General features: G+C 35.2%; 3 protein-coding genes across 3 annotated transcripts; all 3 read right to left on the bottom strand.

Moving 5' to 3' along the window:
* Window positions 1-3,305: 3,305 nt before the first annotated feature.
* Window positions 3,306-4,367, bottom strand: LOC139888306 (uncharacterized). The gene is made up of 3 exons (XM_071871322.1): window positions 3,912-4,367; window positions 3,713-3,869; window positions 3,306-3,625 (listed from the first exon to the last, which is right to left on the bottom strand). Exons 1-3 carry the CDS (start codon window positions 4,365-4,367, stop codon window positions 3,306-3,308), a joined length of 933 nt encoding a protein of 310 aa, XP_071727423.1.
* A 6,792-nt stretch (window positions 4,368-11,159) lies between these two features.
* Window positions 11,160-12,279, bottom strand: LOC139888305 (BURP domain-containing protein 5-like). The gene is made up of 3 exons (XM_071871321.1): window positions 12,241-12,279; window positions 11,999-12,104; window positions 11,160-11,905 (listed from the first exon to the last, which is right to left on the bottom strand). The coding sequence occupies exons 1-3, from the start codon at window positions 12,277-12,279 to the stop codon at window positions 11,160-11,162; spliced, it is 891 nt and encodes a 296-aa protein (XP_071727422.1).
* Window positions 12,280-13,493: 1,214 nt separating this feature from the next.
* LOC139891451 (uncharacterized) lies at window positions 13,494-15,283 on the bottom strand. The gene is made up of 4 exons (XM_071874419.1): window positions 15,156-15,283; window positions 14,795-14,903; window positions 14,430-14,503; window positions 13,494-13,919 (listed from the first exon to the last, which is right to left on the bottom strand). The coding sequence occupies exons 1-4, from the start codon at window positions 15,225-15,227 to the stop codon at window positions 13,740-13,742; spliced, it is 435 nt and encodes a 144-aa protein (XP_071730520.1). The 5' UTR covers window positions 15,228-15,283; the 3' UTR covers window positions 13,494-13,739.
* Window positions 15,284-19,621: the final 4,338 nt, after the last annotated feature.

Below are 19,621 nucleotides of genomic sequence, written 5' to 3'. Positions count from 1 at the left end.
AGTTCTTCGAAGCTTTGTCTTGGCAACGCCTTAGTAAGAATATCAGCTGTTTGTTGCTTTGATGGAACATATTTCAGGTGTACCTCTCCAGCTTCTAATTTTTCCTTTATGAAGTGCCTGTCAATTTCAACATGTTTGGTGCGTTCATGATGCACGGGGTTTCTTGCAATTTCAATGGCAGATTTATTATCGCTGTAGAGGATTGTAGGTCCCTCTTTGATTACCTTTAGTTCGGTTAACATTCTTCTCAGCCAGATCCCTTCACAAATTCCATGACACAGCGCGAAACTCGGACTCTGCACTACTTCGAGCAACAACAGATTGTTTTTGCTTCTCCAAGTTACTAAATTTCCCTAAATGTATGAACAGTAACCTGTGGTGGATCGTCCGTCCAGTTGTGATCCACCGTAATCAGCATCAGTGTAAATTTCTACCTGCCTTTTGGTTGTCTTTCCAAAGAAAAGTCCTTTTCCTGGGCTTTGTTTTAGATATTGAAGAATTCGTAACACTGCTTTTCGATGATTTTCAGTTGGCTGATTCATGTACCTACTGACCATTCCTACCGCAAAGCTTATATCAGGTCTGGTGTGCAATAAGTAGATCAGTTTCCCAACTAGCCTTTGATGACTTCCTTTATCAGTTAGTGTGCCACCTTCCATCTGTTGTTTTCCTTGTGAGTCCATAGGCGTTAAAGCCAGCTTGCAACCCAACATTCCAGTTTCCTTTAACAAGTCGATTGTATACTTCTGCTGTGTTACAAAAATCCCTTTATGTGATCGAGCTACTTCCATTCCTAGGAAATATTTAAGTTTTCCTAGGTCTTTGACCTCAAATTCCTTGGCTAGTACATTCTTTAGATGTTCGAGTTCTTCTACATAATCACCTGTTAGGATTATATTGTCAACGTATACAATCATGATAGCCCTTTTACCTGTTGAACTGCTTTTAATAAACATGGTGTGATCTGTTTGGCATTGAGTAAAACCATGATTATTCACCACACGGGTTAACCTCTCAAACCATGCTCGAGGTGATTGCTTAAGTCCATAAAGTGACTTCTTCAATTTACACACCTTTCCGAAGGTAGCTGTTGTCTCTAGTCCCGGTGGCACATCCATGTAAACCTCTTTGTCCAGATCCCCATTTAGAAATGCATTCTTGATATCAAGTTGATGTAAAGACCAGTCCAAGTTCGCTGCAAGAGAAAGTAATACCCTAATAGAGTTTAACTTTGCAACGGGTGCAAATGTCTCCCCATAATCAACTCCATATGATTGCGTGAAACCTTTAGCCACGAGCCTTGCCTTGAAGCGATTAACAGTTCCATCAGCATTGTACTTCACCGAAAAAACCCATTTACAACCTACCGTTCTTTTTCGAGCAGGTAATTTTATGAATTCCCAGGTGTCATTCTTTTTTAGAGCGTTTATTTCCTCTTCAACTGCAGCTTTCCAATCAGGATGTTGGAGGGCATCGTGCACATTTTTTGGAACCTGTATTGAATCAAGAGATGCTATAAATGCTCTATAACTCGATGACAACCCTTTGTGAGTCATAACATTACTAATGGGATGAGCTGTACATGACCTTTTTCTTTTCCTTAAAGCAATTGGAACATCAAGATCATCAGATGGGATTTCATTCGTAAAAATATTTTCAGATTCAGGATGTGTACCTTTGCATGAACTAGTATTTGACTCGTGACTCGGATTGGCATCTTGGCAGTGTGGCGTGTTAACCTCAGCTCCTTTTGTTGGTTTAGACCTCCTGGAATACACCAAGGTCTCCTTTTGTTTTTCTTGGTTGGCAGTAGTACGGACATCAGGTTGTTGTGAAGGTTCCTTGTCATGCTTACTTTTTGTGGTATAGGTGTTTGAATCTGTTACATTATCGATTGGAATGAAATATGGCACATTTGGACCAAACCTGATATTCATGTGAAGGAGTCTCCCCCTGAATATCGGGTTTTGAGTAAAAAGCTTTATTTTCAAAAAATGTGACATACATGGAGTTATAGATTTTTTTTGTAACAGGAGAATAACACTTATATCCCCTCTAATTACATGAGTAACCTAAGAAGATACATTTGAGTGACTTTTGGTCCAACTTGCTTCGATTATGAGATGGAATATGGACGAATGATGTACACCCAAAGACCTTAAGAGGAACTTCAGAGAAAAATCTTATATGAGGATACGTGATCATGAGTGTTTGAAGAGGTGTTTGAAAGCTTAAAACCCGGGATGGCATACGGTTGATGAGATAGGTTGCTGATAATATGGCATCTTCCCAAAAAATAGAAGGAACATGGGTTGTAAACATAAGTGATCGTGCAAATTCTAAGATATGTCGATTTTTTCTTTCAGCAACTCTATTTTGTTGTGGAGTGCCGACACATGAACTAAGGTGGATGATTCCATTTTCATTGAGATATGATCCCAGATTTGAATCGAAGAATTCAGTTCCATTATCTGTTTTTAAATTTGAATTTTGGTGCCAAATTGAACATCAATCATTTTATGGAGCGTTCCTAAAATATGTTTCACCTCAGATTTTTCTTTCATAAGAAAGGTCCAAGTGACACGGGTGTGGTCATCAATAAATGTGACAAACCATCTTGAGCCAGAAATATTTTTAACTCGAGATGGCCCCCATACGTCACTATGGATTAGATAGAATGGGTGAGATTTCTTATATGGTTGAATAGGGTATGAATTTCGAGAATGCTTTGAATATTGACACACTTCACATTCAAATGGAACTGAATTCTTATTAATCAAACTTGGAAACAACCTTTTTAAGTACAATAAATTTGGATGTCCTAATCTATAATGCCAAAGACGAATGATTTCATTATTTGGGTTTGGAGACCGGATACCAACTGCACTAGTTGACATTCTTGGTTCCTTTATTCTTGCTTCTGCCTCCATGATTAAAAGCCTTCCACGTGCCCTAGCACTGCCAATCGTCCTCCCCGAGTCCGAGTCCTGAAATTCAAGCAAAGTAGGGGACATCTTAGTGACGCAATTGAGATCAATCATGAGCTGCATGGTGGATAATAGATTATATGTAAGCTTAGGTACATAAAGAACAGAGGTAAGGGTAATCTCTTTAGAGATAGCCACCGAACCTATACCCATTACATCTAGTATCTCGTCACCTGTTTGAACTTTGGTTCCTGTTTTGCAAGGTTGGAGGCCTTTAAAAGCATTAATATCAGGGGTCATATGATTTGTTGCTCCCGAATCACAAATCCACTCTCCTGCATTACATTTTGCGGTTAAGGCAGTAGGCGAGTGACTACTCTAAGCCACAGCTGCCGTGCTAGTTACCCCAATTGCCGATTGGATCGTGGTTTGTATCATTTTTTGAAAGGCTTCCATTTGTTCTTGGTTAAGCGGGCCTCTATCTGTTGCAGCAACATGGACACCTGACTTGTATGATTCTCCTGTTTGAACTTTATTAGGTAATTTTCTACATGTCTCCTTTGTGTGCCCTGGATACTTGCAATGCTCACACCAAGGACGGTTACCTGGTCGTTGACCATTGTTGTGAGAATTTGTATTGTATTGGTTTCCCCAATATCCACTAGAGGGCTGCCTTCTAGCAGCTAATGCAGAAGTTTCTGTATTTTGTTAGGAGTTTGATGATCCCAACATAACCTTCCTTCGAGTTTCTTCGCGGCGTACTTCTGAAAAAACTTCGCGTACACTTGGCAATGGTTTCATGCTTAGTACCCTTCCATGAACATCATCAAGATTCTTGTTTAAGCCAAGTAAAAATTTGTAGATTTGCTCTTTTTCTTGAATATCTTTGTATTGCTTCGCATCAGTAGCACAACTCCAAGATATACCATCCAGAACATCCAACTGTTACCAATAACGCGTCAACATGTTGAAATATTCTGTGACGGTTCTTTCTTCTTGATGAAGGTCATGCAACATCCCTTTTATTTCAAAGATTGCTGAAGCATTATATTTGTTGGAGTATGTGTCTCGGGCTGCATCCCAAATCTCTTTGGCTGTTTTATAATACATGAAATTTTCCCCGGTTTCGTTAGTCATTGAATTTAACAACCAAGACATCACCATGTTGTTTTCTGTCTTCCAAGTATGGTACCTCGGGTCATCCTGCGCTGGTGGCAAGGCATCCCCTGTCAAATATTCATCTTTTCCTTTCCTGGTCACGAAAATCATTACTGAATGTGACCATTGGTTGTAGTTTTGGCCATTGAGTTTATGGCATGTGATTATGATCCCACTTCCTGCAAGTGTTGGTGCAATATCAGACATATCTGGTTGAGTGCGGTCAGAGGTGCCACTTTCTGCCTCACTAACAAAAGCTGATGAATTGATATATTTGGTCATTGGTTGTTGGATAACAGAGAGAATGGATCAAGCTTCTGATACCATCTGAAAAAATATAGAGTGGGGAAGTTTTCACGTTTATTCACTTCAATAAAATCAGTACACAGTTGAATACAATATATAGCCAGAGTTCACAACTAACTGACCTTTATTCTAAGAAGAATAACAAATCAAATATAACTGACGTAGTCTTCCTCCAGGACTTATCTAATAATTCAAAATAGCAATAAATAAGGATTGACTTAACTACTTATTTTCCACATTAAATCGTGTACATTTAAGTAAAAATATTTGTCTTCGCCATACTTTAAACAAAAAATCTTATCAGTTTACCTTTACATAGTTTAAGGGTGTGTTTCGTAAGAGTAGGTTAGAGTTGGAACTTAAGATGGAGTTAGTGGTTGGGTCTCATAGGTGTAGCTTTCGTAAGGGCTAGAGTTGGAGCTGGAGTAAGTACGGACGGATGGGGGTTTTATTTTAAAGCTACTTCCAAACACCATCATACATTTTATTGTAATTAACTCTTTATTTGATATCAAATCGTTTTGAGTTTTGAATTAAGACAATAGATTGAAGAAAATGAATAATGATACAAACGAGTGGTTCACGATTTGCAGGAAAACAACAAAGACAATTTCCAAATGTCATTTGAACAAATTAAATCGGCTACGGAGAATTTCAGTCATAAGAATCTTATTGGAGAAGGAGGATTTGGGAAGACATACAAAGGAAAAGTTGAAAATTCTAATGGATGTGAAATCATTGTCGCAAAGCGTTTGGATAGAAGCCAAGGTCAGGGAAACCATCATTTTTTGACAGAGCTCGAAATTCTTTTTGATTATAGACACGATAATATCATCGGTCTAAAGGGCTATTGTAATGAAAAGATAGAAAAAATCATCATTTATGAACATGCATCTAAAAGAAGTCTCGATATGCATTTGGAAGACAAGTGTCTTACATGGACAAAACGACTAAACATATGTATTAATATTGCTAACGGATTGTCTTTTCTACATGGAGGTGCTCTAACTAAAGAGGTGGTGATACACAGGGACATCAAAAGTGCCAACATTCTATTAACCGGTGATTGGAAAGCTAAAATTTCTGATTTTGGGTTATCTGCGATAACCCCAATAAATCAGGAAGTCATCAGCAAACTTGTAGGCACAGAGGGCTCGTTGACCCACTCTATGAGGTTACAGGTTTTTGCACAGAAAAATCAGATATTTACTCATTTGGTGTTGTTTTGTTTGAGATCATGTATGGGAAATTGTTAGTGCCCAATACACTAGATTATAACCAAGAAAGGGTAACTGGGATCCTTAAACGCATACATGAAGAAGGAATAGTTGATACACTCGTGTTTAAGGAAATAAAAGAAAAAATGGACCCCCGATCTCTGTCTACATTTCAAATGGTTGTTGGTGAATGCTTGGATGTTGATAGAAAAATACGACCAACAGCAGAAAAGGTGTTGCAGCAACTAAAAAAGGCGTTGGAATTTCAAGTAAGTTTTCATCCATATCCAGTGAAAAAGAAAATTTTATTAAAATCTAGATGTAAGTAGTCATATTCTTTAACTAGTATGATTACTAGACCAGAATCAATGATAAGCCTTTTTTGGAACAGTTTCGATATTACATATTAGTAATTAATGATTAATAAATCTAATAAATAATCATGAAAGGAAAAATCTAAATGTCTAGCACTAACTGATATGCAGGAGGATTATGAGATATGGGAGCCTAAATTGCCTAAAGGCTATAACGAAATCATCAAAAGGTCAAAATCCTCAGGTGTTGATGCTAATCATGAAAGCAAAAAGGATATTTACAACATGTTCATCAAAGGAATCCTCCTTCAAGATGACAAGATGGTAAGTAGTTCCGTTTCAAAGTATCTTGAGCCATAAATATGCAACTAATCTCCGTATTAATAACTTTCAAAGCATAAGGATTTGATTCATTCTGTTATTGCAGTGGTTTTCAATAGGAATCAACGGCGAAAGGAATGAAATGATATCAGCATCAAAGTTCTCTTACAGGAACCGTAGTCCACATAAGTGGCAGTCTCTTTCCGAATCAAGGTTCCTCTTCTTTCTCTTGTCATGTTGTTGTACGCACGTGTATACGTATAAAATGTAGACATTTATATATCTACCTCGCTTTTAGAATGTTATATTAAGTTAAATTTCAAATATACATCTGCTTAGTTATCGGTAGTTGCACACTTGCACAATAAATGCCATACAATTTCACGGATTTGGTCAAATGGGTATGCCTAGACATTTCATCGAACACCTCTAAGGCCTCTAAGAATCATTCGATATTTTTTCTTTTCTTTTTTTTTTGAAAAGCAAGAATTATTTGATCATTTCATCTAAGAATCAACGACTAATTTAGACATACATATCTTTTAACATGTGCAGGTTTAAAAAAGTAGCAGAGATGTTAGATATTTCTAATATGATGATCAAAATCAAGATGACTACATCTCACTATTTATCCCAAGATGCATTTTATGGGGTTTACTTAGTCTTCAAATTTAGAAATTCAAAAAAACATTCAACTAGACCAATGCATGTTAACCTAAAGAATAAAAAGGGGAATGAAAGTTTACATGCACATTTTGCAACATGGAGAGATGAGCATTGGATGATGGTTGAATTGTATCGTTTTTTAAACGATCAAAACAACAATGTTGTCTTCAAGTTTCTACTAGAGAGCCTTTCACCGTATTACTATGAAGATCATGCGATCTACGTTGAAGGCATTGAGTTCCGAGCCATTGACAAGGCAAGTTAGTTATAAACTCTTGTATTTTTGCCAGTTCAAGATTTTATTATTTGTATTTTAAAAGCGATTGTCTATTAATTGAAACTTTTTACATTTTCTTAGTTATACCTTCATAACACTGTCTTAATTTTTCTGTACAGGGGAAGCGTGAAGAAATCGGAAAGTTAGAGGAAGTCCAACAAGTCTCGAAGTCATACTCCGACGAAGGTAAAAAGGTAGATATATTACTTCAAACAAAAAAACTTCTACAAGGGAACTTTATTACTCTTTTTGGTTCCCATAATGAATTCTGTTTGTTTGTGATGAACAGTTTTTCGCGGTAAATGAAGTAAACGGAATGAAACATCTCATGGTTTCGGCAAAAGTGGCTCTCTACAACTCTTCTGATTCGAGGATTTTCAATTCGATTTCAACAGCCGAATCAAGGTTCTCTTCTTAATAAACCTTTGCGTTAGTTAGTACGTGTACAGTTCACAATGTGCTGAGTTATACGGAGTATATGCTTACCAAAATTGGAACTTACTCTTTATCACTTGTGACAAAATATGAATATAGTTGAAGTTGTGGCTTGTTTTTGCCTTGTTTGGATGTCTTATTGTATCTGTTGTACTTGTTGATCTTCGGATCTGTTATATGTTATTACGTTATTTTGCCAAAAAAAATGATTTTTTGTATCGAATAAGTATGTAATGAGTTGATATATCACATATGCAGATTTCGGGAGGTGATTGAGCTTTTACCCCAGAAAGTATTTCGTATCAACTGCACGATTAAAAGCCAAATGTTGTCACAAGATACAGAATATGTTTGCTACATTATTTTCAAGCTCTCGGAAAAATGTGAAGGGTTGCATTGTCCTACAGAAGTACGAAATCTACTCCAACGAGAGAAGAAAGAGGCTGAAATAATTTATTTTATATCGCCAAGCACATGGAATATACATGATATTACTCGTGTTCCAGAACAAAGGCAAGATGGATGGATGGAGGTTATTGTGTGGAAGTTTAACTCCAATCAAGAATTCAAGAATGATTGTATTCATGTAAACATGAATTTGATAAGTTATGAATGTACCATATCTGGCCTTATTGTATCTGGTCTCGAGTTTCGACCAATATATTAAAAACCATATTTTGAGTTATACATGGCCGTGAGTACGTTTTGGAAGTGTATGTTAAGTGATATGTTTCATTTAAGTTTTTGTGACACTTAAATTGGATTCAGCATAATTATGTTTGATATCCATCATTTAGACATGTCAATATCACTGTTTTTACTAATCTTACGGACAATTTACATTCTTCAATAATGACAGTACCACTCACATTTCATACAAAAACGTTCACACGTTTTTTATCTAGAAACGACCTCGACTCATAACCGAAAAATGACAACATTTTTTTAGAGATGCCGCGCATCTGAACCTTGCTGTCCAGTTTCAGTCATTTTGACTATCTTGACCAAAATCCGATGACCCAAATCGACACTAACACTCACAACTCATTCACTAGCAGTTTTAACTTCAAATATTACATTAAACCAGCATTTTAAGTATGTTTAATCTTTCGCATACATCCTTTAAGTTTCAATCGACCCATTACTCAGAAGTGACACAACAACTGGTAATTACGACCCATTTTGACAAAACAAAAAAAGCGACACTAGTAACATAGCATTGTGATTGGGAGTTCGCTAACCCACCCAAAAGCATCTCACAAGGGTCTAAATTTAGTGATGTCCAATACAATTTGAGTGCTTTTGGGTGGGGTAGTTAACTCCCAATCACCATGTTATGTTACTTGGCCGTGATGAAGAAGTTGTTCTGTTTCCTGCTCGGCAGCTCAGGAATTATTAGTTGACTTAGGCCCTTCTTTCATCAAAGCAGGCCAGATTTGCAACTTTTATCTACTTCAAATATTACATTGAACCAACATTTTAAACATGTTTAATCTTTCGCATACATCCTCTAAGTTTCAATCGACCCATTACTCACAAGTGACACAAGTGGTAATTACGACGCATTTTGACAAAACAACAAAAGCGATATATTCCTGATCAGGTATTGACCTGATCAGGTATTGACCTGATATATTCCTGATCTGTGCAACAAACATTTCATGTATACCATATTGTTTTATTCATCATTTAAGTTGCGTGTGGTTAACGGTGATTTAGGTTGCTTTCAACATTATAGAAGATGAATTGGGTCAACCTCTAGAAGCTCTTTTCAGCAAAACATCATCCGAGACTATAGCCGCTGCAAATTTGGGTCAAGTATATAGGGCTACCCTGTGTGCATCCGAAGTGGATGTTGCTATCAAGGTTAAAAATACTAATTTGGGACTCTCTGATGTCAAAAGTTCAAATATATTTGCGTTATTTTTTGTCGGCTCAAAGGCCTGAAATAGAGCCTATAATATACAGGAATCTTTTCCTTTTCCGAACACTTGCTTCGTTTCTGAACGGAATCAGTCTGCAGAAGCTGAGTTGTAATGCAGAGCTTATAGTTGGTGGAAATGTTTAGGTCTTATAGAAACGTTTAGTACCACTGAAATGTGGTATTTCTCCATTTTCACCCATACAAAAACAGTTACTTTTTCAAAATAATCACCCAACTTGCCTAGTTTTGTAGTAGCTTATATCTTTCTCCAAGTATAGATGTGAATGAGCCTGTTGAGTTGTCATAAGTTCATGTTTTTCAGTCTTTAGTGATGTTACTCTTTTGTTATAGGTTCTGTTTAAATACAGTCTTTTGCAGTGGAAGCGACTCGAAAACTTAATTGTGCTTGCAAAGGAGAATGTGACAAAGATGAGCCGTGCATTCCAACTGTGCGTTATTTTTCCATCAAAGAACTAATATTTCTCTCTTATTTATGCATAAACACTCAACTGCGTCTTTCTCTATTTCTGAATGGATAACAAACCTGAACTGAATTTTCTTTTTGATGTTTTTTCCTCAAGCAAAGTTCTGAAGGGCTGCAGGTGCAAAGGAAACTGGATCTAACAGACACCATTAATATATGGTTATTCATCTTAGTAATGTTTATTCTCTTACTGAAGTAATATCGTTTTGTATGGTTTGCGGATTTAATGAACATTTTGATCTAAATGCAGACTTACCTTCAGCTGCCCGAGGAAGGGCCCGTCGTGCGTTGATAACAAAAGACGTACCTATAGATGTATACAATGAAGCCATCGGATTACTCAGGTCAAAACAAATGTTATTACAGATGTATACAAAGAAGCCATCGGTAAATTGATGTAAGATAATTAGTGTATATGAGACTTCCACTGGCTATATAGAATATACCAGTTTACACATCTTTTGAATCTGATGTTATAGGCTATGTATACAACACAGTAATAACAATGGTCGAGCTTTATGCAAATAGCTATCAACTTATGTTTGTCCTCGATTTTATGCCTTTCTAACACGAAGGATGATACTCATTGGCATATTATGAATGCAGTACTTTTTATTGAACAGATTAATGTTAATTCATACACTGGACATGATGTTTGATTATAGCTTAATGTTGAACTATTAAACATTCAACACGTTTGTTTGTAACCTGAATGACAAATAATGTTAGAATGATATAAATATGTATGTTGAATCATTCATAGTTCAAAGATTCTTTTAACTATTCAGTACCTTCGTTTTTCTATAATAATGCTCTCTTTAAATTATATTCAGAATCCTTATGTATCTTTGTGCATCTTTTATTCATAGTATCCATTTAGAAATTATTAAACAGGTTATTGTCATTTCGGAACATTTGAATCATTTGAACCTTTCAACAATTAATCATTATGCGTTGTCAAACAAAACATAGTTTACTCTAAGCACTACGTGTGGGTATTTACCAACATAAAGCGAGTGTTGATCTCAGACGCAAACAAGACGTAAAACATAGTTGAAACAGATGTCATGTTATTGAAACATAATTGCTTTTATTTTAGCCAGTGCTACTAGAACGATGCAAACTACAACCTAGTAAGGAACCCAAACAACCTCATCTTCGACAAGAAAATGACAAACAGCATCCGTTCCTCGTTTTACATCAAGAACTTGGAAAGCTAAATGTTTTGGGTTCCATGATGACGTATCTTGGTGACAAATTGATAATGCATCGGTTCTTACATTGTCTTCTCCGACCAAAGAAACCATATACGCATTAATCTTAGGCGCTTTATGGCAATAATTAACAGCGTATGCATAATATTCCTGGTGGCAAACAACACCAGTATCTCCATTCAATTTCATTACATCTTCAACTTTGTAGCCATGTAATGGTGTGTTCTCTACACCATTCACTTGTGTCGATATCACCTTAACGTTTTTCCCTAACTTTGATGCAGCAAAATCCACCATCGACTCCAAAGAAGTTGCGCAGTATTGATCTTCTTCATGATTAGAAGCTTTTTCACAAACGTTGACTGTTTTCTTGATTAAATCTGCTTCAATCGAACCAGGGGTGACTTTGAATGCCTCGTAGATATCTTGTATGTTGTTTGATGTAATGGGCCATGAATCTGCAACTTGGCGAGGTACGAATGGAGGTGTTGTGCTTAGCTCTTTACTAACATGTAATTTGACAGTTTTACCCTCTTTCAAGTTCTTTTCCAAGAAGAAACGCGATGACGCTTGCAAAACTCTAATTTGTTCGTTTGAGACCGGAGAATCATATTCGGTAAATGGTGTTTTTGGCTTCCCCAAGACCAATGAAGTGGTTACATCTGCTTTGCCAAATTTAAACTTACAATGTCATTTATTAATTATAAGTTGCATAAATTTATCAAGAATGACTAGTGTCGTTATTCGTTACTAACCATTTGAAAGAGAATCCTTTATGGATTTCGGCATTGGAGTGTTTGGTAACATGGATTTGAAGTAAACTTCTGGGTCTATCGCTGCGTGGCTTATAATGAATCCGAGCTAAAACCATGTGTAAAGTAATATAGGAGAGTTAGTTAAGAAAATAAGGTAAAATTAACTATGGTTCATATATGTAACTTGTAGATTTGTTAGTTTGCTAGATGTACTAGAACAGTATGATAAATGTTATACTTACAAAAAGAAGTGTTGCACTTTGAAAAAGATGGAACTCCATTGCTGGTAATTACAATTTTAAGAACAAAATTTCAATGAGATCCAAAGATCAAAAACTAAGTGATGAGAAAAATGGATTAATTGTTGAAGTATTTATAGGATGAATCTATCAGTCATAAACCTTCAGTAACCATAATTTCTTTACTTTTATATGAGTCATGATTTTTGTGTGAACATAATCTCCTCTCCAAATATATATGTTCGGGTGGCTATTTAGGTTACTTGGAGTAACTGACATATGGAGTCTAATCGAGTTACCGCGTTTTTGACCGTTTCCCTAACTCCCACCCAAGATGTATTTCTAGTAAAGTTTGAACTAATTAAGACATCTTGTGAGTATATAAGAATGGTTAATCATTAAGTCGTGGTTATATGCAAGTAACAATTATGTTTAAGATTTTTCTAACGACACCCAGTAAGACACTAAGACTGTCGTTAAGATCAGGGGCGGATGTAATGTTTATGCAGTGGTTGCACGGGACATCACTGAAATACACGATGTAGTTAATTTTTTTTGGGATTTTTAACTAGTGATACCTGTGGATAGTGTACAATTTTTTGTGTGACATTATTAAAAAGCCATATAGTAGAAAACTTTTTGGGGTTTTAACCGGTGACCACCAATGCTAGATCCGCCACTAGTTAAGATGCTTAAATTATTTGTAAATTTTCAATGCCCATCATCTAAAACAACATAACCGCTATGTACAAGTTTCGTTAGAAAAATCCTTATTTTCATCATGTACCATCAATTAAGATTTGGAGACAAACTTTTGAAATCGTGACAATTATACTTGAAGTCTATTATTATTAGATGTAATCTGTTAAATTCTTTTAATAACCATCCATTTTTGTTTTTATAAGAATCTCTTTACTTTTTTGTTTATAATTTTGTAATAAAAAATTAAAACCTTTTAATTATGTTGCGAATCGCTTTTCTTACTGAAACTGAATGTATTGATTTCACCTCAACGACACGTAATAATTTATACGTTGAGAGTGACAAAGGGCATGATCACAAATTTAGCTTTTACACGTTGATATTCCTTGTTCCATTACAATCAGGTAAAGTAATACAAAAAATAAGTAAATATTACATAAAAAAAATCTAAATAATTTTTATAAAATTCATCTACGCCATTTGTTGTTAACACAAAATGATAAAATATTAAGGAAGCTACAACACAAGAGTTGAATCAAATTATTACAGTTACAATACATATTACAACTCTTTGCAACAGGCTACTAAATTACATATCATCAGATGGTAAATTAGGTTAAATACAAGTACATAACCCCTAGTCTAAAAGAAATAAACTTAACCAACAATACAACAAAGTAAACCCTAAAGTTTACACTGGCTGACTCTGAATAAACACTAAAAAGATTAAAGACTTTTCGTTAATTAGATGGTTACAACTTACAAGCAATGCTTATAATACTACTAACCAATCCCACAAATCATTTGGCCCGGCCCCTTCCTCGTTTGGTGTACCTCCTGGTTCTTATCACTGCACGTTTTGCAGGTGGGCTATCGGGCTTTTTAGCAGTAATGGGCTCATTAAAGTTGGAGCTGCCCTGAGAAGCATTGACATCAGGCACCTCTGTAAATTCATCTTCAGCGTCTTTTTCTTCTGCCATCTGCAAAAAATACAACGAAAGGTTTTTGGGTGAATAATCATCCGTTACTAACTAATAATAAAGAGTTTTCAGTTCATATGGTGTAGGCTAGCAGTTTGCAGTAAATGCACACAACTTGATCAAATAGTCATCCTAATGATGAGTCATAAAATGCAAGGGACCATCCAACAAGCACGTTCAAGTTATCAAGAACTTCATGCACAAATTTTAGGCAGGGACAGCCATTATTATGTTTAATGATCGATACAGGAGGTAGCAAATCAAGTATATTTTGTAACTGTCCAAACGTGTAAGATCGGGTTGCCCCGGAAAGATTCTCAAACTTTTATGGTATACAATATGATGAACAAACCTATAATACAACAATAATAATATATTGTCGTTTAATGATGTGATTAAGTAGGATATGAGTTAGCAATACATTTTGGTTGTATTTTGATCCGTTCGGCCTATTTGTCATTTTTCTTTTAAATATATTTTAGGAATGACGATTTTTATTCCAATGGGTACCTGATTTTGCTCCTCGATAGTTGGAAGGGACAACAAGGATTCAGTTGGTACATCATCTATAGTTGTCTTCACATCTGAATGCCAAAAGAAAACATACCGAACGAAAAAGTGAGAATATAGATAGTTAGAAAAAATATGTAATATTTTTCAGAAATTTATCATTACACAATAATTATTGATATTTGATAATTGATTGATGTGTAATTTTGCAAGGGTGGTTTATAATTACCATTTTTTCTTGAAAGCATTGACTAATAGCAGATAACTCACTAAACTATGTATGCAGTCAAAAGCTGGATTTATTTTGGTAAAAATGATATAGATAAAGTCAAATCGTATCAGGAGAATGAGATACAGAAACCAACCTTCTGAAGCCAGGTCGACAGTTTCGTCAACCGGTTTTGGTACTTCTAACAAAGGAATTGGTTCGCTTGGCTTTTTCTCTATGGCCTTAGAACGCAAAGCATATTCTCTCTGTAACATCAAAGCATACCATCAGTATAAACAATACACTAGAATAAGACCACTAACAACAAAGTATTATATGGAAAATGCAAAATCTATCGATATGTACTAGCAACTTTTAGAAATATACTTTACAGGAGGTACAAGATTCAGCAGAGAATACTATAGAGTATAAATACAAATACAAACAAGAATGTAAATATATGATGAGTAAATTAGCACAATCTCAAATAAGATAGATGTCAGTGGTAAGATGGTTACGTTTGGTGTAATATGAGATTTGGAGCCACGAACGCTATTTTCCAAGTCTGACTTTGAACTGGATCCAACCATGTGTTTTGTAACCAGTTTTCTTGCTTCCGTAATGACTTGGTTGTGAATATCTGGATCCTCTGTTTGTGTTTAAAAACATGCAACATCATCTATAAATATTCAACCAAAAAAAAAACGGGGGGCAGTCGTGTATTAGATAGATTCAGAATCTTACTTGGTCCAGCATCAACTCCCATTCTCGTGGTATAATCAACAGCTCTTGAATTGATAATCTCTATTAGTCTATCACACTCTTCCCTGATAATAATAATAATTACAATATTACAATATAATATAATATAATATATATTAGTAAGTAAAAAGGACAAATAGACGAGAATAAAAAAAAAGATCATCTAATCTAATCTAGTATAACTATAAATTTAATATATAATCCAATCTAACTATATATAAGAAGAAAGTGGTAATTGGGGAAACGTATTCAGTTGCGATCGTTAGATGATTATATTTAATTATAATCTCACCATTGATTTGGATGATAATGTCATATTTGTCTCTACTACTTTTAAACCATTGATTTGGATTTCAACCACTGATTAGAGTTTCAATCATTAATCATTAATTAGGATTCCAACCAAACATTATTTGTCTCCAAATTAGTGAGATATCCCTACTAATTTATTTGTCTCCTAATTAATTAATAATTACTCCATATTATATATGACTATATATTAAATACTAATTACTTATTAATTATTAATTATTAGTATTAAACCACGACATAAACCGCGATATGGCAGGTTATAAACTACTTGTATACCAATAAGAGATCAAGATATAGACTTTTTTTTTTTTTTTTTACCTTGAATAGCTTTCGAGCATTAGTAATTGTTCAACCAAATACAGAATTTCACTCTTCCCTGATGAACACCCTTTATCCTGTTGAAGTACACAAACATATTTAACGAATTTCATTTGAAGAACCAATGTATATATCTAACAACTATTAATCAATTATTACAAAAAGTATCATCCCTCCTTACAAACAATTTAGCTCAAAAAAATGTTAGCTTTTGGTCATAAAATATAACTGATAACTAAAAAAATAAAAACTTCATACTTACCTTGTTCAACTGAGCCACATTTTCATCACCTTCATAATCATCTTCTAGAAAACAAGAGACAACAAAATGTTACAGTATATACAGAGTAACCAAGTCAAGTCAATAAACAAGTGAACAAAAAGTCAACATTATTTTATATGTTTGTATCAATACATCTATGTGACAAAATATTTCAACATTTTACTTAAATATTTCCATAGTCAAACTAATTAATCAATTTTCAATAGATATAGCAAACAGTCATACTTGCATTCTATCAACCAAAAACACATGTACTAGGGAGTATATTTTGTATTATATCAACAAAAATCACTAAACACAATTTTAATTTTAATAAATGCCAATAGCGAGATACAATATAATAAAATAAATTAAAATATATATACCTGAATCAGAATCAGTGTCTGAAGAAGGAGAACGAGAGGCCCAACTATTAGGGTTCCAAAAAGAGGAAAAAAGTTTACTTGCACCAGAAACAACAAATTTAGCAGGAAAAACAAGTCCGTTGATCCAATTAGGGTTTTGCGGTTCATTCGGCGGAATGTGACGGTCATACGGAGTTTTTTTGGCGCCAATTCGTCTCCGTTTGGAGACTTTGCCACCGGATCTACTGCTGTCGTTACCGCTGTCTACGTCGGCCGGAGAACCGGAATCCATCGTCGGAATTTATTGTCGGTGGAGGGAAAGTGAGATGAATTTGGAGTTTGGGTAGTTATTGGGAAGTTAAGATAAAATGGTTTTCTTAGTAAAAGTAAATTTTACAGAATAGTCCTTTTATGTATGAGTTATGGTCGAATATATATATATATATTTAAAAAAAGACAAAATTGACCGAATCGTTTATGTGTTTATGATTTTTGCCCAAATCGTCCCGTGTTAACAAAACTGCATAAATCATACTTAAATGTCAAATATTATCCCAAATTAGTCTCTGTCTTACCTTTTGTCAAACTCTTCATTAGTCAAAAATATACTATTGGTCCCTGAAGTCTTTAAAAGATTGCAACAAATATCCTCTTCATCATCTTCAAGATGATGCAACTAAGTCAAGAAGCAGGATTATAAGTACCAAATTCAACAGGTATGATATATTTGTTATTTGGAAACTTCGATTTAAATATGTTAATACGAGTTCATGGTTAGCTATCGACTTCTATGCATTATGATTCTATCAATCAAGTATTATTAACTTGAATACAAGTTTTGATTAGGTTGCCCTTGTAGGGCCATGAGCGAGTTGTTATAAATTCATTCAACAGAACTACATGAGATTTTAAAAATCTATATATATGTAAAGAAGATGAGAGCCACAAAGAAAGCCTAACTGAGAGAGAGAGAGAGAGAGAGAGAGAGAGAGAGAGAGAGAGAGAGAGAGAGAGAGAGAGAGAGAGAGAGAGAGAGAGAGAGAGAGAGAGAGAGAGAGAGAGAGAGAGAGAGAGAGAGAGAGAGGGGGGATGAGAGTGTTTTAGTATCATTTTCAATCCGTCAAAGGGCGGAGAGTTTTGGTGACAAAATCTAAAGGTACCATCCTTTCTAATCATCTCCTCTCCTCTCATTTCTGCTAAAATTTAAAACTCGAGAATCGCTGTTGTTTTTTAATCTATCAATCTCCTCTCATTTTCATCCTAAATAAATATCGAGAATACATAAGTCAAAATAAAAATATTTAAGTGTCTTGTAAATATGGTTATATATTAATTTATAATGAAAGTTATTGAATTGTATAAAACTATTATTCACTTTAACGACGATTTTAAAAGTTGATGTTAGAAAAAAAAATCCAGTTTTATAAAATGTGAATTTTCAAACAAAATACTTATCTTCATCTCGAGCCCAACACGGCTCATCGTGGTCACTTTTTAAACGAGTGCTTATTGAATGCAAAAAAAAGTAGTAAAGAGTCACATGTTAGGGTTTTATTTGGGTTTCCACTTATGAGGATAGCCCAAAGTTCAACAATTAGGCCCATACAAGGTTAGCTTGACCTTGTATCATTAGGGCATTTATATACCTCAAGTATGCAGCCATTTAACATATCAAGAGAGTGGTGAGTTTAAGAAAAAGAGTGAGAACCCTAATTCCCGTCTACACCTACAGCAGCCCAAAAAAGCGACGATCCCCGGAGATCCGACCGTTGAATATTCACCATTTTTGGACAGCGTGTTCCTGACATCTGGTTCAAGGTTTTCAACCGTTGAATTTGTCTACGGAACTCTGTAGCTCGATTTAGAGCTGCTGGAACAGCAGCAGTTTCTTTGGGTGAAGTTCTTCCTTTTTTGTCTTTAATTATTTCATATACTTGTTGATTATTCTTGTTCAAGAGTATGATGATGTTGTATGCCTCTAGTTGATCTAGAGAAAGATTATTGTATTGCTCTCTTGTTGGTGATAGTGGAATTTAAGTGGCCTACGGTTCCCGAGGTTTTTTACTCTCGATTTTGAGAGGTTTTTCGACGTAAAAAGCTCGTGTCTTTGTGTTTGCTCAATTATCCTTTAGTTTGTTGATTTGGGGCTGATTTGAATTGCATTTGGTATAATTTATTTGTTAGCATCCTCACGGTTTCATACGGGTCGGAAAAGTATTTGTCAAACGGATGTTTGTTTCCGCTTTGTAGATTGCCCGTTGTGATTTATTTTCCCATCAAATTGGTATCAAGAGCTAGGTTATTTGATTTGACTTGTGTGAAAGATGGAAGCTAATACAAGTAAGATGATTAGTTTAAATGGTTCAAACTATCATGTTTGGAAAGGCAAGGTGGAGGATCTTCTTTATGTGAAGGATTATTATTTGCCTGTTTTTACTGAGAATAAACCTGAGAGTAAGTCTGATGCTGAATGAAAGATATTGCATAGACAGGTATGTGGGTATATTCGGCAGTGGGTTGATGATAATGTTGTGAACCATATCAGTGGGGAGAATGATGCTAAAGCCTTATGGAAAAAGCTTGAGCAGTTATATGAACGAAAGACTGGGAATAACAAGTTGTTCTTAATTAAGCAAATGATGGCTTTGAAGTATCACGATGAGACTCCTATTATAGATCACTTAAATGCATTTCAGGGTATTATAAATCAGCTTGCAGGAATGAGTATCAAGTTTGAGGATGAGGTTCAATGCCTTTGGTTACTTGGTACATTACCGGACTCTTGGGAGACTTTTAGGACATCATTGTCCAACTCTGCACCTAATGGTACTATCACCATGGAATTGGCTAAGGGTAGTTTGTTGAATGAAGAGATGAGAAGAAAGTCACAAGGTTCCTCTTCACAGTCAGATATCTTGGTTACAGAAACGCGGGGGAGAAGTCAAAGTAGAGGTCAGGGTAAGAG

The sequence above is a fragment of the Rutidosis leptorrhynchoides genome, chromosome 2 (genome assembly GCF_046630445.1).
Source record: "Rutidosis leptorrhynchoides isolate AG116_Rl617_1_P2 chromosome 2, CSIRO_AGI_Rlap_v1, whole genome shotgun sequence".
In the NCBI taxonomy this organism is placed as follows: Eukaryota; Viridiplantae; Streptophyta; class Magnoliopsida; order Asterales; family Asteraceae; genus Rutidosis; species Rutidosis leptorrhynchoides.
This window is presented reverse-complemented; position numbering and strand designations above follow the sequence as displayed.